Below are 26,725 nucleotides of genomic sequence, written 5' to 3'. Positions count from 1 at the left end.
GGGTGTTTACAGTTGACTACTATCAAAATCCTTGGGTAAATTAAGCACCATGAAGATCCTTGTTCTTAGGTATGGTTAAATCAAGCATACTAATAATAGTTAGCTGTAGAAATTCTTTGTCAAACTAGTTACCTCGCGGTGCATAATCACTAGAAATATACATTAGTTCTTATCCAGCTCAATGCTAGCCGCAAGAAAGTGGTTTGCAAATAATCTTCTTACTTGGTGCCATCCCAAATGGCAGAATGAAGGAACCTGAATTCTAACTTTTTTGCATTATATATGAGTAAAAAATACTTCAATCTCTGCGCTATAATGTGTTTTTTTTTATCCCGACTTTTCGAGTAATTTTTTATTTATAATATGCTTAATTGAAACTTCCTTGAATCATTCACTTCAGATTGATTCAAACTGACACTTAACTGTTTAAGGTATATTTCTGGACGTTTCAATTGCAACTGCTCACTCGCGGAAAGAATCCTTCAGAATATGTCCTAGCATCATTTCCTTTTCTAATGACACGATATGCTAAGATATTTTTTCGCTTCATTTTGTGTTTATACACGGAGACACCAGCTCATGATGTTAAGATCATGTCAAATATTCAATAAAACGGGTATAGGAGCGTTATTGATGATGCCACCACTTACCTTTTATATGTTTTTGGCAAAATTCCATGTACAGACGCATGGAGTATTATCAATTTTGAATTGTAATAACTCTTTCATTTTATTAAAGATAATTAAACAATATTGTTTGTTCCTAAAGATGTAAGTAAACGACTTTCTGATGTTATAAGCGGTACATAAATAGTATTAAGTGATTTAGGTATGTAAAATTTTGAGATCATTTGACAAATTTCTGTGTTAGTCGTTGACTGGAATTTTATCATGGGCTAAAATTTTTATTCTACAAGTCACAAATTACAAATGAAATTTTATACAAACATTATGAATAAAACTTGCAGGGCGAATCCATATGATTTCATGTTAAGGGGTGAAAATAGAATTAAATGCCGTGCGAAGCGAAGCTAGAACATTTTGGGGTGTAGAATTTGGGAACATTCAACATTTCATGCAAAACTATTTCCCAATTTTAGGGGTGTGTGCCCTTGGATCCGTTGGCAATGAAAACCATAAATACCATTGTGCCAAAGAAATTACAATCGTAATCTTTCTTTTATCCAATAGAAACCCGCACCCGTGATACACCACGTGATTTATTTTCATTTTCTAGTTACGATATGAAATCGAAAGTAGGATCATTTACAGTGACATTATCAGTTTTAATATCTTTTCAACAATTCGAATGTTATATAATTGGAAATTTTGTATTGCCACATGGTGGAATAGCATTGGATCCGTCTTATTTTAACGCAACAAACCAAACATCAATTTACGAGGCTCATTTAATTCATAATTCGTGTATCGAAGTTGGCAAATTAATATCATCAACTAATCCAGATCTCATTTTTCTAAGTACACCACATGGCATTTCGGACCTAAACAATTTTGCATTTTATCTTAACCCAGAAGGTTATGGCACGGCAGATACAGACAACTGTAATTGTCCACCTTGTTGTTACTCAGCGAAAGTTACATTAGACAACGAAACATCATTGGAGTTGGTGGATATATTACGGAAACCTGCAAATATCAGTGGGTTGAGTTGTTTCGGGTATCCTGGACAAAATGATGAGTTATTTCCCTTAAGGTATAAATGTTTAAAATTAATACTGATGATAATGTGTTGTTTATAAATTGCATGATCGAGTGTCATTTTCGAAATGCTAAGTATTTAGGTAATCTTCCTTTGAATTGTTATAAAGTAAACATAAAAAATCTGACTATTCTGCACTAGATACGATGTGTCATTTATTAATTTAATTGTTCAAATAAGCCATACATATTATATTCTAGCATCTTGGTTCATTTCTTCTTATAAAATTTTTGGGGTGATATCAGTCAGGAGTACTCCAGTAATGCTAACATTTTTGGGGTGATATCAGTCAGGAGTACTCCAGTAATGCTAGAGGTTGTCTGGCAAGTTATTTTCTGACTCGGTTGGGGTATGGAGGAACGGAAATCCAACCTCTTATGTTGTAGGAGTACAGTCAGGAGTAGATCAGATTTGTTTTTCTTTTTATTTGTATAGCCTTTCATATCAAGTACATGTACTATTGTTTATTTTTCATATGTATTTTGTAAAAATTCATGCTATCACATGACCATAAAGACTTGTGGTAATTATTATTTTATCTTATATACACATGATTAATAAGTGTGTAAATCCTGAAGATTAATGCATATTTGGAATATTTTTTATACTTTAGGACTAATTTAATGGTGTTAAATGTACATGCTGTCTTATGCTAATGCACCATTAAATGAAGCATGAAGTTGAAGACCTTTTCAGTGTTTGGTGATCTCTGAAAATCTTGACTATTTTGTATTTAAGTTATAGACTGTGCATTCGTTATTCCTTCACCAAAGCTGTTTTTAATCTGTCAGTTCTTGGTAGCTTACTGGTCAAGGAATAATTCTTGTCATACTATTTTTGTCCTCATCTGTCAAACAAGTTCATGCCCAAAGTTTTAATTAAAATGTCGAACATATTGCTGATATTTTGTTCTCTTGTATAATGAGCTATCATACGATTTTCATTGTGGAACACCTATTTATTTCAGCTTTTGTTTTTAAGGTGGGGAGAACTTATACCACTGCATTTCTTACCCAACTTAAATAAAACCAAAGTTGTGATCTTGTCACAACCTAGTCGTCGGTACACAGAGAGTGTTGCCATGATTCCAGAGCTCCTTGAGTTAGGTTGGTATAATTATATAATCTAAGTGCTACCAGCACTGGAGGTTTTTTATTTTTATGAAAATTGTAGCATGAACAAAATTTCGAAGATTACATGATGTAAAATAAAATTGTGATCATACAGTTGCATTTTTCATATATAATATCAAAAATTGTTTTTCCCTAATAGGTATAAACAGGATGTAAATCCATACTTCTGATCCAACTTCACACACAAATACAAATTTTGTTCCATTTCAACTTTTTAAAACTGTCCAAAAGTTAATTTGCATCAACATTAAAAAACTACAGTAACAGATTATTTATTATACAAATGTATACAATTAAAACCAATTTCAGCTTAAGAAAAAAAATTCCTTGATTAACATATGATTTTCCAAAAAATGACACTTTTATCAATTTGAATACTGTTTCTTTATACATTTCTTGTATAGGCTTTTTTCAAATTCGGCATTACGATTGTTCATAAAAACTACAACAAAAATTGCAAAATCCAAAACAAAAAGTGCATAAATAAATAATCCAAAAAGAACATTATTTCAGCTCAATTAAAAAAAATTGATTAATTTATTTAATGTAATTACTTTAATGTAAACCCCTTCAACTTATTTAGTTACCATTATATTTCCAACTTGCGAATCACTTATTTATATTGATATCTAAACTGTCAACCCACGACAATGTTTATTCAGTCAGCATCTAATTAGTCATGGTCTGTTACACAGGATTGTCGGCACGTGCCGGAAATTTCAGCATAAGAGAATATAAATCTAATGATTCAATGTCTGTTTTATACTAAATTTGGTGTACTTGATGTATTTTTAAATAACCTTTCTTATGGTAGTACTTTTACTTCGAAAAAATGCCATCTTATTGGTCTCAGTGCACTAAGACTGGTCTTTGCAGTGTTTAGACGTACCCGAATTTTCTCGCCAATTTTACTTGGTTAAAATCACTGCTCTTCCTTTCCTGTTAATCATTGATCAACTATTAATGAAAGGCTGAGAATTTGACTGATAAGTGTGGTATATGGAACATGCTTAACACATTTTATGCTTCTCGACACATTACTGCAAGAACTAAATTTCCAGAATACAAATTTATTACAAAATATGATCTTTCAAGGCCAAAAAGGAGTCCCTCAAATCTTCGGTTGATATAGACTAGATCTCAATACTATTTGCAGAAAATATAGATTATTGAGCTGAATAATTGCAAGAAACTTATTTACTGGCTATAAAAGAGGTATTGAATAATATAAAAGAAATCACATTTGGACTATATTTTTGTGTAGTGTTCAGAAATAGTAGGGAAGTTCCAGTGATAGACCGGCGATATAAGGTATTTTGATAATTCAAAAACCTAAAAAAAATAATTTACTGTTCAAGATATGAAATAAACAAATTCACCTGATGCTAAGGACATCAATATTCCATTCTGGTGCAATTACTTGGGGAGTAAATTTTTGCAGAATCTAGTACTTTTAAGCAATTGAAAAACCAAGATGTCAGTGATATTATTTTATAGTGTATTTAAATGTTTTTTCCCAAAATGAATTTTGAATATGTAACCAGGGGTCATGTTCATATATAGCATTTTATTTCTTCCTACAGGTGGTGCCTTATTCAGATATTTAGATAGAATATCTAAGAGAGTGGTTGTAATTATTAGTGCTGATTTAGCTCATACTCACCTGAGTTCTGGCCCTTACGGTTACAGTGATGCTGCAGAACCATTTGATCAGGTACTGTTCTTAAGAAATAAATGTTGGGTGGGTAGATTAAACTGAAAAATCTTATATTCATCTTCAGTGACACTATAGTATATTCCTTGAAGTTTTTTATGTGTCATTGCAGTTTATATCACTACTTTTATCTTTTATGCCTTTATGTTTTCAAGTAGCTTACTAAATACAAATATATCCCCTATTTAATGAAATTCTGTTGCAGACCCTGTCTCAGTAAATGTTTTTTGAATGTCTTTTCTTCTAGGCAATGGGCAATTGGGCAAGCACAATGGATGGAGAGCACCTTTTAATTACTGGAGCCAAGTATGTTGACAAGGCATTATCATGTGGTTATACTGGACTCGTCATGTTACATGGAATGATGCATACAGGTAATATGTCATCATGGCAACCTAAATTATACGCTAATTATTATCCAAGTTACTACGGAATGATGGTTGCTTCTTTTCTAAGAAAAAGACTTCGTAGTTATGATCATGATGTTGATTAAAATACCTCAATATAGACAGTGAGGATATTGGAAGAAAATATAACTTTTGTGTTTTTTTATATGAACAATTCTGTTGAATGATTGTTTTTTGTTGTTGTTTAATTTCCCTGTAAAAAGAAATTAAAATGTCAGCATAAGTTAAGGATATTGCGATCCTGTGGCAAACACAACAGACAACAAAATAATAAATTAATTTGAATTTATAAAGTTCTCACATGATTTTATTACACTGACAATAAAAATCATTTTTTTTGTGTAAATGAGATTTAAAGATTAAAATACATGAACTACAGGACATTAGAGTAAACTGAACGAAACTGACATTGTATATTGTTTGCATCCAATAAACCAATAGTTATCACATAAAAGGTCACACATTAAATTGACAAAAAATTTGCCTTGAATTATTCACACATGGTAAGACCGATTATACATATTCCTGACTTATAAGTGTTGATATATATGAAGTCTAATCGAGTCAAAATATGATAAAAACTATTTCAAATCTGACTCAATCAAGTCCTTCCTGTTGAACAACTGCCAAAAACCTACCCCATCAAAAGGAAAAAAAAAAAGCCAGAAAATAAACTAAAATAAAATAGCACTATATTCAACAGATAACCATTACTATTTAAATAATAGTTCTAGGCTAAAGACAGAAAAAAAATCAAAAACAACGCACTATAATAACGAGTCTGACACAACAGACAAAATTTTCTAGAGAGGCTCAGAGCTAAAATGAAATTTTCTCTTAAAAGAAGCAATTAGACTTCATACTTTTCTGATACACAAGACGTTTGCTTGGATTTTATTACCATTTGACTTGACAGAAGCCAAAACAAAGTATGCAGTAGACAATTGTTAGCTAATATCTTTGAGCATTGGAAAGTAATTCCATCTACTACATATTAAAATGCCATATGCAAAGATCAATTTGCAGGATCATCAACAATGTACATGTTTGGCATAGATCACAGGATGGCAATGCTAATTTACACATTACTAAAATAGTACAATGTGAAGCACTGAGTAAAATAAATGTCTTTGTCTTAATCTCAGGCTGTTTTGTTGATTACTGCCACGTGTAAACTTTGAAGTTGCTGAGTCCATTTGTCTAAAGCATTATATCGTGCACATGTTGATTCTCTCCTCAGTTCTAATACTTGGTTCACTTGATCTATCCTCCCATGAATGGCACTGAAAAAATTAACAGTCAATTCACGACAATTGATCATTAAAGATACATCATTAGATCCAAAACCTTATTATGTCTGAGAATTGGAAGCAATTGCCAGGTCTGTAGAAAATCGTGGGTGTTTAGTATCTTCTCTTTCAATTTTGGTGCATTTTTGTTTCGTATGGTTCGGATAGTGTCCTTTCATACACTGTATTTCATTGGATTTATTATTTTACGTACTTTCAAAATCTCCTTTCAACAACTTTTGTATTAAACATTCTGAAGGTAATTGCAACAATCCGCATTTGTTTCAATTGGTAATACATGTACCTGTATACAATGTTGGAAGCAGTTTCTTGTGTAATGTCTTAATGTAGTTTTCCTTAAAGAAAATATCTCCTTTCCAGATGGCAAAATAATGCTGAAGTAAGGGGCCTTATGCTACAATTTCAATGATTTCCATATGCTTTTCCTTGAGTAATGTGCTTGTCTCTTGTTCATTTTGACATTTATTTCGTAAAATGGCTTCAGTCACAACAGCAAATAAAAATAAAAATAAATTCAAGCCTTTCTTGTGTGGTATTTCACCTTGTAGTGCAATTTCAGAGATCCATTCACTGTCACAGAATTTATTGTCAGGACATAAGGAAATGCCTATTTCTAGTCCTTTTGAGCCCTTAATTTCTAAATGGTTCGAGCCACAACCCTAAAAATTGTTCAGAGCCGACCTTTTGTGGTACGACCCTTGTGATACAATTCCACTGAGATCAATACACTCATACTAATGTAATTGTCTTGACACAAAATGTCTATGGATAATGACAGCACCATACCATAATACAAATTACATCAATAACCAGGCACAAAACATGAAGTTGTATGTATACCCTCACTCGTACAGGAAGTTGATATTGGACTACACACAAATATTTTACAATGTATGCTCCATCTACATAAAGCAACAAACAAAATTTGAAACCAATCCATCCATTGGGAGCTAGGATTTTTGTCATAAAATTTGGATGGATGGACAGATGGACAAGTGATTTCAATATACCATCCACTTGTTGAATAGGGGTTTGTTAAATGATTTCATTTGATTGCAATCAATCTGAGGAATGTGAATGCAGTCAAATTCTAATATAAAAATAAAGGAAGTTGAAAAAATGAAAATGCTTTTACATTTAAGTAAGGCTTATCTCTATTATATACATACTTATCAAGTATACAGGAAACCAAGAGATTCTCTACCTCAGCTGGCTCTATGTTCAATTCCTAAAAAGTAAAACAGACAATACGACTGAAAGCCAACAGATTCTCTACCTCAGCTGACTCTGTGTACAGTTCCTAAAAACAGACAATATAACTGAAAGACAACAGATTCTCTACCTCAGCTGGTCTGTGTACAGTTCCTAACAACAGACAATACAACTGAAAGCCCACAAAATCTCTAGCTCCTCTGTGTACAGTTCCAAAAAACAGACAATACAACTGAAAGCCAAGAGATTCTCTACCTCAGCTGGCTCTATGATCAGTTCCTAAAAAACAGATAATACAACTGAAAGCCAAGAGATTCTCTACCTCAGTTGGCTCTATGATCAGTTCCTAAAAAAACAGACGATACAAATGAAGCCAACAAATCATTTATATTGAAAGTAGACACATTTTGTATCTGCAAAATGTCTCTACTTAGAGACACATATATAAAATAAAGCAGATTTGAAATCAGTTGTTTCATAATACTATAACACTACATAATTTAGACACCATTAGAATGTATCTAATAAGTATAAATATCAAACCTTTGAAATAAAAGGAATCTGTATTCTGGTATATGGGTTTATCAATTTGATCAAAACCTGTGTTCTAATATTTCGCAGCAAATCTGAAAAAAAGAAGAAATACAAGGAAACATGAACTATGTTGTAGACTAATATCAGAGAGTATACAAAGCAGATGATTCTTACCATGATGACTCAAGTTGAACTTGTCAGTGATGAACTTGGCTTCCTATTTCAGTAGTTTCAGTTTTGAGAACTTATTGCATACAATTATTTTTTTGGATTCAGATCTTACTATGTATTTGATTATAATGCCGCTAATGAGAGCATATGTACAGAATTTTGAAATTTAAGTATATATGATTGGTATTTTTTATAAGGAGAAAGGATCTGGTGAATATGTCAAAGAGACAACAACTCCACTGGGATGAAAAATGTAAACTCAAGGCCAACCATAGGTCTTCAATGAATGGCGAGGAAAACCCTTGTTTGTTTGTACCTTCAGTATTGCAACTTTAACTAAATGAAATGTCAATTATCAAAATTTAATGATAAAAAATGTCAAACCTTCAATATGTTCTCTAATAAAAGGATCTTCCATTATATTTCTTCTGTTTGTCTTTAAGATCTTTTCAAATTCATTAATATCATTATTCTGGTAGGAACTGCAATAATGAACGTAATACATAAATTTTAATATTTTAGAAGTTGTGTGACCTAAGAAAAAAGTGGATTCACTAACACTTCTTTGAAAATTTCAATTAACTTTCTTTCATTTCCTGTTGGCATATTTTGAAGTTAACATGACGTTGAAGTCCTTTTATACAAAAATTACAACTCTTTTGTTAAGTTAAAGTGATGAAACAAAAATACCTCTTCTATGTAGTTTTCAAAGAATTTGTATGAAATTTAGAGATTACAGTGTAGTTTTTCCATTTAAAAATATAGAATGCAAGCTTTGGACAACAACATAGTTTTCCAGAAGTTGAAATGATATGGAAGGCCATTTTTCCATAAATATTAAAGAGTTTGACACATGCCCTCTATGTTATCTATATAGTGTCCTGAACAACAATAAAACTTAGTATTTAAATAACGACATATTTTAACAAGTGAATTTTCAAATTTACACTTTGGTTTTGGAAGCTCATTTGATATTTTCTAAACAATCTTCTTCAGAACTAACTTTTAATTTGCTATTTTAAAACAGAACATTTCATGTTTAGATAACCCATTTCTGAGTGTTCAACTAAGAAAAAAAAATACAATACTAGTCTTATGTGGTGAATATTAAGTAGTAGTATTTTCAATTACCAGTTTTTCATGAATTACCCTGTTAGACTATCAGCATGAGGTTTTTATTGCTTTAGATTAGTTTACCAATTCATAACAAGAAATCCTTACAGTTAACATGGTCATTTTTTATATGGTCCTTTAAAATGTAACCTATAAAATATTGTCACAAATCAAAAACCTGAAATTCTTAAAAACCTTTACTGGTACTGAAAAAATGAGGGAATACAAAGGTAAGTATCCTCCCATGCCAAATTATGGCGGGAGATGTATATAAAGATAATAATCCTTGTACTTTATGCATTACATGTAATTCTTATGCTAGTTCAGTGTAAAAATCATTTGGAAAAGTCTATATACTTGATAACACTACCTGACAAGGTTTGTCATGGCCAAGATCTCCGGGTCATTCTTGTAAGGTTTAGTCTCCTGTGAATCAAAAGGATTTATTCCAGACTTCATCAACATGTTAGCCAATACTAAATACTTCAAACAAGTTGTTCTCCTGAAAGATCAATAGAAATAACATAAATCTGATAACTTTGGCCGAGGGCTTCACAAGTATCTAGTCAAAATCCAATAACTTTGACCGAGGGCTTCACAAGTATCTAGTCAAAATCCAATAACTTTGACCGAGGGCTTCACAAGTATCTAGTCAAAATCCAATAACTTTGACCGAGGGCTTCACAAGTACCTGTCAAAATCCAATAATGAGAGTATCGTAATGTTACCATATGTTCAATTTTGTTGGTCAGGGGATTGCAATTCAGGGATCTGATCTTTAAAGCCTGATAATGGAGATATCTTATTTGTGATGTTTCATGATCACCAAAACTTCATGATATTGCTGTTTTTTTTTATCAGTGACATCACAGTTGATATGAAATTACACGTAAAAAAATTGTACATGAAGATCTTTGTTTAAAAAAACAAGAGAAAAATATTTACTTTACTGTGAAAGTACTTTCATTTATAATGTGTATTTGTGGGTACCAATGTTTGTGGTTTAGAGAAAAACGTTAGTTTGTCGATTCTTGAAATTGGGATTTTACAGTTCCACCTTAAAAATGTATTGGAAATATCCTTTTCATTAAGAACCCAATTTAGTGGTTAACCAAATCCACAAAAAAAAAAAAAAAAAACACGAAAATTGATACCCAACAAACAATAGTACTTTCACAGTACATTTAAGAGCAACATTTTGTCCAAATATAAATATAAACCGCTTTGCTCCGGTGGTGTACCGGTAATATCTATTTTGCCAGATTTATTTGGGAATTGACTTGATTATGAACCGGATTTGTGTTGGATAATTTTGTTGTTACCCTTAAGGTAAAGAAACTTGTCTTACTTATTCAGAGTTAAAAGATGTTCCATACTTCTTAAGTAAATCATATAAAACAATGTCCAATAAGAAACAAATGAGGCTTCTTCCCATGGAAGACAAACAATGTATCAAATAATTATTGAATGTCTTTTAAGCATTTTGAATTTTCGAATCACATGTGGACAAACAAACAGACAGTGCTATACCCATAATATGTCTATTAAAAAATAGGGGTGTAATTAAACTCCTACCTTGGACTACCAGATTCATCATAATTCTTAAATGCTTCAAAGAAATCTGTGTGTGCTTTCTCATATTCACCTTCTCTCAGATGCATCTTGCCACCACATTCTAAATAATAATTGATCTACCTTGAATTATACCTTAATGAAGTTGTAAAATGGAATGAAGGAGGAAGGAGTGTTTATTTTGTCCAATAAAAACTTATTCAATCTGCCATATGACACTATCATAACACAAGTTTATTTCTTTTATATGGAACATTTTCTTTCAACAAGGTTTTCTGTACATTTGAAAACCTAACTAATGCTCTTTTCCTGAAGATTCATTTTTATATGTGAAGTATCAGGGTGGGTATTCTAGAAGCTAACAAGAAATGTTTCCGTAGAATTCAGGTAAGATGACTTGGATGTACAATCTCAGTATCATGTGGCAGAATACATTTTAGCAATCTACATCCTGTCTTTCCCATGACTGTTTAACTGAACTTCAAATCAATTGCTTTATTAGCCATATGTAGTGTCAATTTATTAGAAATAGACCTTAAAAGTAATGTCAAGCAAGAAAGACTTTTACCACATTTTATTTTTTACAGCAAGTCACATTCAGGTTTTTATCATTTTTATTGTGAAAAGTTGCTATAAAAATGATGCTTGTGACACACTTTTTAACAACTTTCTACTGTGAAAAAACATATAGTATCAAAGATATCATCAAATATATTTTGCAAGAATTTTGATAAATGGGATTACTATAATGAATCCCCAGAGAGAGGTTACCTACAGTCATAAAAATTAACTTCTATTAGAAACTGAAGTAAGTTCAGTCTTGATAGACACTCTTATACCTTAAAGGTCCAAGTTAAAAAATCAAATATTCACAATAACACAATACCAATATGTTTAAATTTACTTTCAAATGTAGAAGGGTCAGGACTTATGCAAGTTTCAAATCAAAGGTCAGCTTGAGGAAAAATAAACAATTCACATTGAAGTGTCAAAAAAAAAAAATAGAAGGCCCAGGTCCCATATACCTGAACTTTTAAAAGTCCAAGTTAAAAAGTAAAGGGTCATGGACTTCATGCCACCACTAATATGAACCCCTGATACCAGAAGTACGGAATTATCTGTTATAAATAAATTTGTATTGATCCCAGAACCATAAATTTACAACTCTGTCTTTAACTTAGACCATGAAAATGATACCCAAGAAAATCCTGATGTCTGTTCAAGATACAAGAAAAATAAACTAACCTCTAATAACTCCCATTATAAGTGGATGTGGAATGGCAGATTTAATATGTAGTGACTGCTCATATAAAGCCTGCAAAAAGGAATTTAATGTAATAATAATTATATCATAATTTTATATTTCCATTATGTTGACCCATGTCCAGGTTCATTATCAAGAAATTGTATGGTAAAAGAAGTCTACAGAAGTATCACCCAGGGAAGGATCCATAGTATATACAGATCTATACTTGGTATCTTACATGCAATGAATGTTGTTCCAAGTAACAGCTGTAGGTGTCATGTGTAAAATGTCATGTACTATCACCAAGAGACAATGTCATATCATTAAAATAAATTGTTATATCATCAAAAGACTTAGTAATACCATCAAATCTAGGAAAGTTTTAAGGCTGGTATCAAATGTTTCAAGATAATATTACATTTTGCCAAGTCATACCTTTAATTTTTTATTGTTCTTCTGTGCAGTGTACATTTGGATTTCTAAGGCATATATTTCTAACAGTTGTGTCCCTTTCTTTAAATCATCTTCTCCCTCATCAGTCTGCAGAACAGAATCATAAAATGACAACACCGTTTACAATAACATTACATTTTACAGTGCATTAAGCAGCCATGAAAGCAACGTAACCCTCTTACAGATTCATACTTTTATACCTTTCTTGATGATTTGTTGAAGCATCTGTAATGGCAATATAAAGTAAATATGGTTGATAAATCTCATGAAATTATTTTGTACCTATAATTTAACCTCTTTAATCCAAAACACCAAGATTACAGAACATTAAAATCAGATATTTTTTTACAATAAATGTTGAAGAATGGCCCAGAGAAATTCTAAATAGCATTAAAAATGGTCCATCCTCAATCACTGTATACCTGACAAGACTGGTGTAACTGTTTCAATATTTTCTGTAATTTTGAGTAATCCTCTCGGTCATAGTATAACTTTCCCAGCTTAGTATTAGTTTTAAACCACAGTCTTTCATTTTTAGCTTCTTTCAAGGCATCAAGAGTTGTTTCATAAAAATTTTGTAGTAACTCCATCTGAAAATATTGACAGTCAATTGATAATAATATTTGTTGTTTTATTGAATATTTCTAAACTACTGTTTTGGTACTCCTTCAATTTAATTCTATTTTTAATTAATAGTACATGCACCAAGTCAAGTGAACCAACATTTTCCTACGGTACAAGGTAGGTAGAGTAACCGAGATAGATACCAGGGTATGCTGAGGTTGTCTTAGTTACCACAACTGGGATGTTATCTTTTTGTAGTTAATAGTACACATAGTTAAAAAGAAACAAGGTAAGAATTATATATTGATATCAATTCTAAAAACAACAATGAAAGGCTAATACAATTCAATAGCAGCAGTTCTCTAATATCCTTTACTTAAGAAAGAAACTTTTCAAAACTCGACCTTTTCAGCACCAAAACATTTAAATATTTGGTATGGAAATGTCCATACAATACCAAATAAATTGTTTTGCAGAGGCCAAAACCTAAACTGTTGGGAAAAGTATGGACACACCATTCAAGCTTAATACATTTAACAGATAAATGCAAAAAACTATATCTTAATAAACATTTCTTTTTCACTCAGAAAAAATAGACTCAAATTGAATTTGAAAAAGAGAAGATGTAAAACAACTAAAACGATATCAAAAGATGATATAAATATGGACAATGTGATATGCTCAGAAATATGAAAAGAGTGAATCCAAGACATATAGTAAACTCAAGAAACATTAGAAGATAATTCAAGATAAAATTACAAAAGATCAATTCTTAGATCAGTCCAAAACTAAATGAACACTGAGGCTTAGAACGATAATGTATTCACAGTTAAAAGTATGTTTAATTAATATAAAGGTGATTTATCAGAGTTTTTCCAGTGTAATAAAGGTCTTATGCAAGGTAAGTCTGTATGATTCATATGTTAATGATTCTGAAATAGAACACATAACACGGATGTATCCCTTATGAATTACAGTGCTTAATCTCTTTCTGTTAATGTGCACTGATGATAGTGATTATTGTCAAAAGCCAGGATGAATGATTTATAAAAGACTGACGCTATAAACACTTGCTTCTGGGAAAATAACTTCAATATACACTTGCCAAAAAAAAAAAAAAAAAAAAAAAATTATCATTTTTGAAAAAGAGGTGGTGTAATGCAAGATAAGAAGTACTTTATAGAAGGGGATCCAAAAAGAACTATGTGATTAGTTTGTATATCTAGGAGTATTGTTGAGAACCTGAAAATGTTGTCAAATCAAGGTAGAAAAGCTGTGTTTTGACTATTTAGTAGGATAGCTGTTTAAATCTTATTGTCATTACTGTGAAAGTATTATTGTTTGTGGGATACCAATTTTCATGGTTTTCATGGGTTGGGTTAACCACAAAATTTGGTTCCCAATAAAAAGGAAATGAACTGATATACTTTCCCTAAACTACTAATATAAGTACGTACAAATAAAAAAAAATGGTAGAGTTGGAAATTCTATGAACTGATATACTTTCCCTAAACTACTAATATAAGTACGTACAAATAAAAAAAAATGGTAGAGTTGGAAATTCTATGAACTGATATACTTTCCCTAAACTACTAATATAAGTACCTACAAATAAAAAAACTTCCACAGTATTTGATATATGTGCTCCATCTATTTCCAACCAGGTTTGTCAGGTTATCATAGTGCAATAGACATTCAAATGTTACTTCTTTATTTTTTTAAAATCTAGAATCTTGGTTCACTTGATTACTCTTTAAAAGAATTCTTAATATGTGAAAAGAAAATTGTGATATTGGGTTAAATTGTAGAATACTAATAACCGCATGTTGAAAAGTTGTTAAAAAAAGTATCTCGATATGTTACAATTTACAAAACCAAATATCAACATGAATTGGTTATGTAAAATAAAGATTCAATATATAACTGCGGTTTTAGTTATGCATGGTTGACACAGGATGTTGAAAATGTAGATGGTTTTATTGCTGAATTCAAGCAGTGTGTTATTTTAATGAAGGTACAACAGTATTGAACAAAAAATGTGTCAACTATGTAATTATAATTAATAAAAGATAAATATAACTCCATATTGATATGCTCTTAATAAAGATCAGTTTGTCCAGTGCTTGCTTTAGCCACTAGCCCAAAGCCGGAAAACAGACACACACAACAAAGAACATAAAATAACCAAAATAATACATACAATGTAACAATAGTAAATGAGCAACTTGGACTAAAAACTGGGAGCATGGACAGGTGAACTGGTCGGGTAAGCATCCTCTGCATCTCTAGAAATATCTGCCATCAATAAGTCAAGTCCAGGGTAGACAAAAGAGGAAGGAAAAACTATGACATGTTGAACAAATCAGTTTTCATAGTGCTGATGGATACACCATAACAATCACCAAGGTCATGATGATGATCATAAAACTTCTGTAGTGATGACTTCAATTTTGTAACATAATCCCTATTTGTAAGAAGTCTACCATGTCACAAAAAGTCTATCTACTTACAACAAGCTATGGCATTACATATAAGTTGTGATATGAAAACTCCATACACAAGTGCTGAAGGTATGTTGCCACAGATGAAAGGTAATCACGTTAGTCATATAGTTTGGTCAAGATATGAGGCTGACTTTACAGTGTCAGAAGTGTCCTTTATATCAAGTTCTTTGGGATAGATGCGATGTATAAAATGGTCCCCAAAACTAGGATTGTTTAACAATAATACATCATCTATATAGCGGAAACAGAGATTAAAGGATCTAGCTAAACGATTTCCATCTTTAGATCAGATCAGCTTCAATAGAGGGAAGAAATAGGTCAGCAAGTAGAGGAGCACAATTTGTTTCCATTGCAATGCTGTTTGTTAAAAAATGCGTCCACCCCACTGGACAAATATACAGTTGATAAAAAATTCCAGCATTTTGAAAACATCTTTGGCATATTTGGAAGATAATTCGGAATTGTTCTTTTACAAAGTATGAGGAATCTCTACCAAGAACTACGTATTTGTATCTAGGTGTATCATCCTCTTTGGAGTAACAATGATGTATAATGTTTTTGAGTCGGGACTTTAACTGAGTATAAGGAATAGAAGTATGAAGAGTTGAAAAATCATAGGTTTTAATGATATTGCTATCTGATAATAATCTTGAATTGAGGGTTTCAGAAGATCTTTCGAATTTTCAGGATCTGTAATGAATTATGCCACTATGGGGTAACAAGTGTACTTGTAGAACTTATATGATGTATACGTTTCTTGTTTTGAGCTAGTTCAATCCTATACAGTCCTCCATTATTAAGGCATGTCATTGAGAATTTTGAAAGGAAGGAATATTTGTCTTAAATAGAGTAAGCCATATTATTACAAAACCCACCAGCATGTAAGTAATGTTAAGGAATTGAACAACTTTGGTAAATACATTTGAAAATGTATCAGGCAGAGAAAATTAGAAGTTCATGTTTACAGATAAAATATTTTGTCATGGTTTGCATTGAAACCATGTAAGCCATTCAGATGGAAAAAGAAAATACAAGGTGTATAACAGCATCATTTTTCCCCCCGTTTTGATGTTGAGATGTAATCTAGAATGGAAAAGTGAGAGGAGACAAGATATTTTACCTGTTTTAGAATGAAGAGAGAGAGGAGACAAGATGTTTACCTGTTTTAGAATGAAGAGAGAGGAGACAAGATATTTTACCCATTTTAGACTGAAGAGAGAGGAGACAAAATGTTTACATGTTTTAGAATGAAAAGAGAGGAGACAAGATATTTTACCCATTTTAGAATGAAGAGAGAGGAGACAAGATGTTTACCTGTTTTAGATTGAAAAAGAGAGGAGACAAGATATTTACCTGTTTTGATGTGGAGATGTAATCTAAAATGGAGTTAATAGACTTCTCAGAATAGTTTCTGGTTACAGCTGATTTGATGTAGGTCAACAACTGCTGATATCTTTTCATCATTTCATCATATTTTCCCTAAAAACAGACAGCCAACTTTTTCAGGCCTTATCAAATACATTTGTACATGTATTAAACAATGACAATATGCTCCAATGGGAATAGTTCTGATTAAAGTACTGGTATACTATATATGTATATAAAAGGATTATTTATATCATGCAGTGTGTAGCTCTAGAAAAAACAATTGAACTTTCTTGAAAATTCAAATAGTATTGTTAATATCAGGAAATGTCATATAGTGAATTCAATCACTCTTGATAACTTAAGTTTACTTAGAGACAATAAGTGGATCCAGGAAGCTTTATAAAAATATGTTACATTCCCTCTTCATGTGTGCCCCAGGTGGTGGAATGGGGTACCCCTGGCGTGTTACATGCTGGGGTTGTCAGGCTAATACAGAAAATCTGACCGCAAACAATAGTGGTGCACCGTGTTGGGAAAGATGCCAAGTTCCTCGCACGTTAAAGAACCCTGCTGTGGTATTCGACAGGAGTAGGAACCTTTGCGCTCTGCCACAGGAGGCTAAATTGCCCGACCTTACCCATCCCCCTTTTTTCCAGTGGCAATCAAAGTTTGTCGACCCTATTATCCTTGTGACCCATCCTTTTTTTTTTTCATTTCATGTTCATTTTATCATCAATTTCATGTTCATTGTCTGAATATAGCTGAAATATTGCTGCTCGGACGTTAAACCCCAAAAAACAAACAAACTCTTCATGTCATTGATCAGTGATTTTCATTAGATTTCACTGGAAACTGTCTGTCCCATGAAGTCCCTTTGCACCAACTATCTCAACCTGATTAAACAGCAACATAATATTTTAACAAAATTTAACCAAGTTAAATCGAACATAAGATTCACATACAACTAGACTTACCAGCTTAAAATTGATTTTGATCATCTGTTTTAAAGCTTTGAAGCCCCATTCTCCTTTATCTTTTCCTTCTAATTCTAATACCTGGTAACATAAACACAAGGTATTAATTTTACAAAGATCTGTTATTGTAAAATGAACATAAAAAGTTGGTGGCATTCTTATAATTGATTGTCTTTGTACTTCTGTTCGTTCCTGACCAGCTTCACCAGAATATCCTGGGATAAAAAGGCATAAGTAGCATGCTTCATCTTAGTACTGAAACACAGCTCAAAATAAGTTCTTATGGTATTTGCCAACTGCTATAATTTTACATTGAACACTATACACTATATGCATGTATTCAAACTCAGTTCACAAGCATAATACATACAGCTTTTTCTACAAGTCTTGGTCCAGCTGATTAAGATAAATATTTGTTTGGAATCTTTTCTGAACATTAGGTTATCAAAAACTTAAGCTTAACCAAACCAAGTTCTGCCAATCAATCCCACAAGCTTAAACTTAAGCTTAACCAAACCAAGTTCTGCCAATCAATCCCACAAGCTTTTGATATTGCAAACCATACTTTAATGAAATAGCTGCCAATATGGTCTTCTTACTACAACCTAATTACATTTAAACTATATCAGCACCTTCTGAAAGCTCTCCAATGCTTGTCTTGGATCATCCTCTTTCAATGCTTTGGAGTTATAATACTGATTTTCTAAATCAACATCTGGTTCAGAATTGCTCTCTTCAGAATATTCCTGAAATATATACATGTGTGTATTTGAATTCATTAATTATACATTACCACCTGGGAGGGTGGCATACTTGAGTTCACTACCCTGAACATAAATACCACCATTCCATCAAGACAACCAACCACTCAAACCAGAAATTTTTCTTATTCTTTCCGTTTTGGTGTCCATTTTTTCATACTTTTCATGCCCCAACAAAAACACCAGACAATAATTTGTTAAAAAAAGGTAAATAAATATGCAAACATGAATTTATTAGTAAATTGTGCAAGAAAGGGCACATCATTTGTGCAAAGAGAAGTAAGATTGTAAGAATGGTGCACCAGTTCGTTCAGAGAATTTATCTACAAATGTGATAAGAAATTAATAATAATATTTAGTATAATAAAACACATATTGCCTGCAGTTGAGAATGGTATACATGTACAGTACTGAATCAGCAAACTAAGAAAAAAATATAACCCTCAACTTCTACTTGGGAGATATTCTTCCTTCATATGGTAATCTAGTATACCACCCTCAACTGCAGTCAGTATATGTATATTATTTTAAAACTGTAAGCACATCAAGCTCATCAGTACACAACAACACAAAATATAAATGTACATGAAGCATTAACACTATTTATTTTTGGTACATGTATGTCAACACAGTTATTCAGTTCTGTTCTGAGTTTGATATAAATGTAAAAAATGTACAGTATATCAAAAACAAGAGACTCCCCGGAGCCTGAAAAGCTCACCTGGTCAAATTTTTGCCTTTCAAGGACAATTCCCTCTTTTCACATCCCAGGGCCACAGGACATAATTTAGCCATTAAACAAGAGTAATCTCCCTTATGGGTAGGTATTTTAATGGGGGAATTTCATTAAATTGTGCATTCTTCATAACATGTTTCCATATCGGAGGAGAAAAATTATGACATGAAGGATATATTTCAAATTCAGCTAAAGATCAACCTCTGGTGGAAAAATTTGGTCAAGAATTTATTCAGAAAAAAATAATAACTTGATTTTCATTATTGTGGCTATATGGAGATACATTTTTGTACATGTACCTACCCAAATGGTGGACAAAGAGAGATAACTCTAATTTGCAAATACAGAATAACTCTAACAAGGAGTTGTCGAACAACTTTGACTCAAAGAAGACTTTGGTAGGACTTAATCATAAGGATCATATCATCAAATGAAAGTTTTTTTTCTATCTATTATAGTTTTCAAGATATTCACTGAAAACTGCTAAAAACATTTTTCTCCTTTCAAGGGCAATTACTCTAACACTGAGTCCTCTAACAACTTGGATCTCCACACTTTTTGTAGGCCTTATCATAAGGATCATTTCTGCAATTGAAAGTTTCTTTCTATCTATCATAGTTTCCAAGGTATTGGCTGAAAAAAAAAAAAAAAAAAATCACCTTTCAAGGGCAATAACTCCACCAGGACTCATTCAACAACTTTGACTCAATGACTTTTGTAAGCCTAATAATGAAGATCATTTCTGCAATTGATACAATTTGGTTAAAACAATTGTTTTGGAAATATACATTGTATGCTGGAAACTTCTGTCTGACCCCTATGTTCTGTTTTTAAATAACAACGGCCATGTTTTTCAATGGATCAAAAATCCCCATATCATACAGATGCAGAACACCCAAGTTTGGTACTGATTGGTCTGCAAGTTTCAGAGGAGAAGATTTTTGAAAAATATTGACCACAAATAGATCTCATTACGCTGAACACTTTAACCCATGTCAGAATTTTCCTTATGGTTTTGGAGATACAAGTATATGCAAAAAATTCTGTCTGACCTCTATGTTCTATTTTTAGTAACGGACCATGTTTTTAGACAGATCAAAACTCCCAACAATTTTTCCATGCAGAATACCCAAAAGAACATTCATCCCAAGTTTGCTTTTATTGGTCAAGTAGTTTCAGAGTAGAAAAGTTTAGAAAAAATTGTTAACTACAATGGCCAATGCCGGATGCCGCTGTATGCCAAGTGGTGGCAATAGCTCACATGGCCTTCAGCCTGGTGAGCTAAATAAGGAAAGAAAGAAGGAAATTGTGAATTATACATTGCAGTCCTTTCCGTCAAAATTATCAAGGACTAGCCTGAATAATAGAGGACTGTATAGGATTCAACTAGCCCGAAACAAGAAATGTACACATCATTTCACTAGCCCGAACCAATTTTTACTAGCCCCAGGCTTTTGGGTTAGTGGCTAAAATCAAGTACTGACATTGTGGCATGCCTAATTAGTTAGGACATAATTAATAATATGTCTGTTTAGGGTTAAATTCTAAACAAAAATGGAGTTGGGAGGTTCACATTTTCATTTCTTTCTGGCACAGATTTCTGTTCTATCATACAAGTTGTCCATATGACAAAATTTATTAAACTTCAGGACTGTTACACTGGTTAACATGACCTGTGTCATGCTAACTTTTACTTTATGACTAGGTTGCAGATATGCTTTGACATATATGAAAATGCCAGATTTACTCAAACACTGGGATGACTTGGCAGATACATTAGTGGTATGTATGGAAAACTGATTTTCTATTCATTTATTTACTTAACAAATTAAAATATCCCACTTCGAGTCATCTCCAAACATTTTTAATGTTTTGTTTTGATCAATACCTCGATATTTGAGACCTTAAACTCTTATCAAATTTTCAACCTGGTCCCACCTTCAATGATGTACTTCCCTCATCATAAAAAATTCACACCCCTTTTTCCAAACCCGATCAATCCTCATAAAATTTGTTAAAAATTTATCAGAAATAGTATGAGGGTGTACACAAGGAGTCTTTTACATTTGTAGTTGTAGCTTTCCCTGTGATATTAACATTTATGCAGGCCTTTGTTTTGACTCCTGACTACGTAGCCCCGCCTTCGAGGGCAGTTACCCTATTCATTTAAAATTTAACTCCTTCTTCAAAACCCGATCTATCATCATAATTTTTTTTTTCAAATTGATCAGAAATGGTTGGAGGGTGTATATAAGAAATTTTGTAGCTGTAGCCTCCTGTTCTTGCATGATATCAATGTTTTTATTTGACCAACAGCTGATATAAAAAAAAATGGCGACCACAGTCACGCCCTCGAGACAGGCATTCCCCAGGGACATAGCTACATAAGGCTCGAAATTTTGACCTTTTTAAAAAAAAATTTTAATATTTGATGGACGTATATAAAACGAGTACAGTAAAGGCTGATATTACTTTTTAAATTGTGCTTCATGTAGTAACATGGAATCGGAAATCATTTACCCGTAATTGGTTTTCTACTAATCACTCTAACGTTTGATAACTTCTATAAAAGTAGGGTAGATTTGTGATTTCTGCAAAATGGACAAGTTTGTCATTCGACAAAAAAGAAAAAGAACTGACGGAAGATCAGAGGAAGGTAGTATTGAGAATGAGCCTCCAGCGAATATTCTAGCAGATACTAAGCCAGCAATCATTGCCAGTATTAGTGATATCCCCATAGATTCTTCAGAAGTGCCATCAACTTCAAGTAGCTCTAGTAGCGTTACACAGTTCCAACCACCATACCCAGATGTGGCTAAACTTCCAGGCCTCAGTGCAATATCTGATACCGATAAATATGCAATTTTGTGCTCCAAATGGACAGATGCCTTCAGCTACTCTTTCCCTACAAGGTTAGGAATCAATTTTTTTACTTAATAAAAACAACAGGATTTTATCAACCGTCCCTCAGGCCAAACTACTTACCTTATTTTTCTGTTCCCTTTTTACCTAGATTCTACCATCACTAATTTTTAGTTATTGGTAAATTTTGTGATATAATGATTTTGGTTAAGCGCTGTTAACTTAATTTTTAAAAGTCAAGAAATGTGCTCCATTGTAGTCTATAAAATGATTTTGAAAAGTAAATCATTTACCTACCCTATATTTTCAACCTGAAACAGTTGTATTTTGCATGGGTCTAATATGACTTTCCATCTAATAAAACTAGTGTAAATGTCTGAGCTACATGTATATGTTCCCTGGGCAGGCGTGAACGGTCCAGCCATTTAAAATATCATTGAAAGTTGACCAATGTCCATGTATACAAGAGGGGTAGACAGGGTGTTCCTGCTACATTTTGCTATCGGGTTCCAGACCACCCCTCACAAGTTTTCTCTTCTTTACACCCCATTGTAATATCCCGATAAGCTTGCCCCCCAATCTACATCCTACCGCCCCTAATTCCCGGGTTCCTGTTCCAGTGTCCAACCCCTCATATAAATTTATAGAGAAATAATTTGATAAAAAAATAATTTAAAGTTAACCTCTTAAATAGAAAATGAACAAATTTATGTCCATATTATTAAAATGTGCATGTATATATTAATATAAAAAGAAAGGATTTGGAGTAAATGTGTGTATGACAACACTTCATGTGATATATTGAAAATATCATATTGTCAAGAAACAGGGTTTTATTCCTGTTCTGGACCTTGATATTGTACAAGGGTCTTCAACATCTTTTAAAAATTAGGTATATGTACTCTGTAATTGAAAAAATTGGGATTATTTACTCAAGGCTAACATGAGGCAGTACTCACTACTTGAAGCTAAAAGAAACCGAAAAAACTACCATATTGATGATATATCGGACTACTGGAGGATATCGCTTTATCTGGTCTTCCTAGATCATTTAGTAGAGGAGATAAGTCAAAGCGTTTGTCATTGTCGACAGAATATATACAGAATATGAGACGGATCTCCCTGGGGTAAGAATTCGTTCATTGACGAGTATTCAGAAGGAAAAAAAGTAAAATTATTACAGAACACATTAAATTTCATGATCTTGATCAAAATGGATATGGTGTAATGCACCATAAGCACTCTTATATCATAGTATTTTTTAACCTTCTCAAATGCGTACAACTTAACCAACACAAACATGTATATATGGAGAAATGCTTCGGCCATTTAGGTGCATGAATCAGGTAAAACATACATTTCTTCATTGAAGAAATGCGATTGATTTTCCCTAAAACACATGAGCTTTGGGGGGGGGGCTTAAGCTGCCCCCAGACCCCTTGCCGTATTTTCTGTGCCTATATTTCTATTAATATCTAGCCAAGCCGTGTTCCCTCCTAAATTTAAGTTCTAACTCCTTCTTCAAAACCCAAATGATCATCATAAAATTTGTTTTAAAATTGATAAAAATGGTCTGTTGGTGTATATAAGGATGTTTATAACTGTAGCTTCCCCAGCTTTAGTGATATCAATGTTTTATATGACCTAATTTTGACTGTATAGGCGACAGGTAGCTGTGGCTAGTATACTGAAATCTTGCCATGCAAGATATTGCCATAATTTACGAGATGCAAATCCTTCTATATTTAACTCCTTGGCTGAGGGAGAAAAGAATATAATTCATGTAAAAAGAATTTTTATTGTAAAAGAACAATTGGACATAGTTTAAAATTTATTTGCCGATAACTCTAAGATCCAAATATTTGTGTATTATTGAGCATAGGAGCATTCGTTGAATCAATAGTCTACTTTTCTATTGAGGCAGGATGGCCTACGTTGTACCTATGTTGTAGCAAGCAGTGATATTTAAATAGCCAGTTAAAGGACTTGGCAGAATCCGTCTGCTGCTGGCTTGTAACCCAGCATAATATTGTGATTCAAATCATGCTCTCCAGTTACATTATAATGATTGTGGACTGTAAGAAAAATAAGAATCTTCTTCAGAAACAAGAGAGCCACACTCTGAGCTGGGGCATGTGTGGCAGAGTGAAATTTTGATAGTTTATTGTGTTTTATATATTCATAACTGTTTTATATCTTTATTAATTATTTAACTGTTTTCTCTAATAAAAATCATTAAAACAATCAATGTTTACTTAGTCTCTGTCTCTAGTATTTTCTATATATCACTATATAAGGATTAGTCTATATCTATAGGTCAGTTTATGGGTCATTGGTTTTGAGCGGGAATATTTCTTTTGTTCTGGACACTCTATTGAAAACTATTGAAGAAGGAAGCCATAATTTATTTTCTTTGAACTGCAACATAATTTGACTAAATCTAAAGTCTGTGGAAGATTTGATAATGCAATGAAGGTCAGTTTCTTTCCTTACAATAACAATTACCTTAATAGTTATTTTAATCATCTGTTTTGTGGAATTAATATTGTTTATTAATTTACAATATTTGATTGATTGATTGGTGTGTAAAATGTGTGTGATCCTGTGAATGAATGCTATAATCTTATAAACAGATATAAAGTATGAATAACAAATAATTGATAACAGTAATATTGAGGTAGTAATAATATCATATTTTTGTAAATAAAATAATAAAATGGTTAAAATCCAAACTTGTGTACTTAAACTTATAAGTAAAATTGAGGTGTTACAGATTGACAACAGTATAACTATTTATAAACTTAAAAATACGTAAAAGATAAATTGTTTATTAAATATTCTAAATCAAGGGAAATAACTACGTTTTCATATTTTTAGCACATTAATTATTATTTTAATATTGTTCCTTCAGGTGGAATAAACAGCTTATGTAATAATTGTACTGTCCCTGGAAAACGAGGCCTCTTGCACCTCATGCGAGGTATGTTTATGTGTATTGTTCACATTTTGTATCAAATATAATGTCATTGTATTGTCTTTGTATTGTCGTGTCTAAATAAGCTATACGTCTTGCTTAATTATTTCGACTTATTTTATGTTTCATATTTTTCAAGTAAATCGTACAGCAATTCCGCCGTTTTGCTGATATATATATATAGAACGTCTCAGAATGTGACGACTCCATTCGTTACACCGCTCCATCGGATCAAATTGATACAGGGAAGATAACGTAAACTTATAGAAGGGTCTGAAAAATTCCCAACAATGTTAGAATGTTAGATATTGTATAGAGTTTTGTAGTTTTAATGGTGAAGATAGGAAATAATATGTCTTTCCTATGCATAATATGTATGTAATGCAATTTTAATCGTGTAGCTTGTTACTTAATTATTGTAATTGTTATTTCAGGGCCTTGTTTTCGTTTGTAAAACATATCCACATATGATGAAATAAAGAACCCTGACACTCAGATTACTTGTTTATTTTATTGGGAATTTTGGACCAATTTTACACGTCTATACAGTTTTTGATATCTTAGCAGCATAATTTCAGTACACCAAATCATATTCATTTTCATTGGAAGGTGTACCAAGAAGTCTTGTAATCCCTTTTGTGATTCACTGTCTGGAGCTATTTTCTGATTTGGCCACCCACTGTGGGCGGAATAGCTCCGGACAGTGAATCCCAAAAGGGATTAAAGTCTTGAACTTCGATTTACTTCGTTCTCCAATACAGTTAAGTTTCGGAGACCAACAAGCATTTCACCCACAGGCCCTTGTTTCTGTCTATGTGGGGAAATACTATCAAACAGGGGTCCGGGTCGACTATCAATACCCGAGTACTTTTGATAGTATTTCCCCCACATAGACAGAAACAAGCGCCTGTGATTTAGCCGGGACAAAAATACCCGTACAACCTGAGAAAAATATTGACGATGGAAACTGGCTATTTGGAACTTTGAACTAAACTTTTGTACACCTACTTATGTACTTAAATCTAAAAATCGGCGTCTATAAAACTTACTAAATCGTATTCTTCGTCGTCATCGTACATACACTCATCGTCCGACATCTTGAAATTTTCGTTTTATGATACTAAAAGCTTGGTCGTATCGGATCGAAACAATATCCGGAAGCAGTTACTGCACTTGCTAAAATGAAAGAAAAGCAAGAAATCCCGCTAAAAAGTTGAGCACTTACATTAATAACTAAAAAAAAAAAACACAAAAAAAAAACACACACACAACAAATCAAAACAAAGCAAAACGAATATCCGTACAAAACTGATGATTCGGGATTGACATCAGGTGCTCCGAAGGGGAAACGGTATCCTGTTTCGCCAGTGGTAGACTCTATTTAAACATCTCGTGGTC

The 26,725-nt window shown here is 32.4% G+C and overlaps 3 protein-coding genes across 10 annotated transcripts; 2 read left to right on the top strand and 1 right to left on the bottom strand.

Annotated features, from left to right (window-relative positions):
* Positions 1 to 1,206: 1,206 nt before the first annotated feature.
* Positions 1,207 to 5,736, top strand: LOC148622471 (uncharacterized). The gene is made up of 4 exons (XM_088572429.1): positions 1,207 to 1,713; positions 2,701 to 2,825; positions 4,436 to 4,566; positions 4,814 to 5,736. The coding sequence occupies exons 1-4, from the start codon at positions 1,244 to 1,246 to the stop codon at positions 5,057 to 5,059; spliced, it is 972 nt and encodes a 323-aa protein (XP_088428555.1). The 5' UTR covers positions 1,207 to 1,243; the 3' UTR covers positions 5,060 to 5,736.
* LOC148622469 (COP9 signalosome complex subunit 2) lies at positions 5,245 to 26,522 on the bottom strand. The gene is made up of 13 exons (XM_088572428.1): positions 26,377 to 26,522; positions 18,627 to 18,740; positions 17,995 to 18,075; positions 17,006 to 17,131; positions 13,007 to 13,174; positions 12,567 to 12,671; positions 12,131 to 12,200; positions 10,889 to 10,988; positions 9,684 to 9,815; positions 8,585 to 8,682; positions 8,039 to 8,121; positions 7,453 to 7,511; positions 5,245 to 6,256 (listed from the first exon to the last, which is right to left on the bottom strand). Exons 1-13 carry the CDS (start codon positions 26,422 to 26,424, stop codon positions 6,115 to 6,117), a joined length of 1,326 nt encoding a protein of 441 aa, XP_088428554.1. The 5' UTR covers positions 26,425 to 26,522; the 3' UTR covers positions 5,245 to 6,114.
* Positions 13,171 to 25,815, top strand: LOC148622470 (uncharacterized). 8 transcript variants are annotated; one of them, XR_015920657.1, is made up of 6 exons: positions 13,171 to 14,049; positions 21,197 to 21,273; positions 22,064 to 22,403; positions 24,670 to 24,828; positions 25,265 to 25,333; positions 25,762 to 25,805. XR_015920657.1 is itself a non-coding variant. In XM_088572430.1 (4 exons), the coding sequence occupies exons 2-3, from the start codon at positions 22,090 to 22,092 to the stop codon at positions 24,785 to 24,787; spliced, it is 432 nt and encodes a 143-aa protein (XP_088428556.1). In that variant the 5' UTR covers positions 18,734 to 21,273; positions 22,064 to 22,089; the 3' UTR covers positions 24,788 to 24,828; positions 25,265 to 25,426. The 8 variants fall into 8 exon arrangements, 2 of the variants coding, with proteins under 2 accessions (XP_088428556.1, XP_088428558.1); XR_015920661.1 differs by lacking the exon at positions 13,171 to 14,049 and having other exon boundaries at positions 18,734 to 21,273; positions 23,291 to 24,828; positions 25,762 to 25,815; XR_015920659.1 differs by lacking the exon at positions 13,171 to 14,049 and having other exon boundaries at positions 18,734 to 21,273; positions 23,246 to 24,828; positions 25,762 to 25,815.
* Positions 26,523 to 26,725: the final 203 nt, after the last annotated feature.

Source organism: Perna viridis, chromosome 3 (genome assembly GCF_037379345.1).
Source record: "Perna viridis isolate PV_CMFRI_1.1 ecotype Kerala chromosome 3, ASM3737934v1, whole genome shotgun sequence".
NCBI classification, from domain to species: domain Eukaryota; kingdom Metazoa; phylum Mollusca; class Bivalvia; order Mytilida; family Mytilidae; genus Perna; species Perna viridis.
Note: the sequence above shows the minus strand (reverse complement) of the source record. Positions and strands in the feature narration are given on the sequence as shown.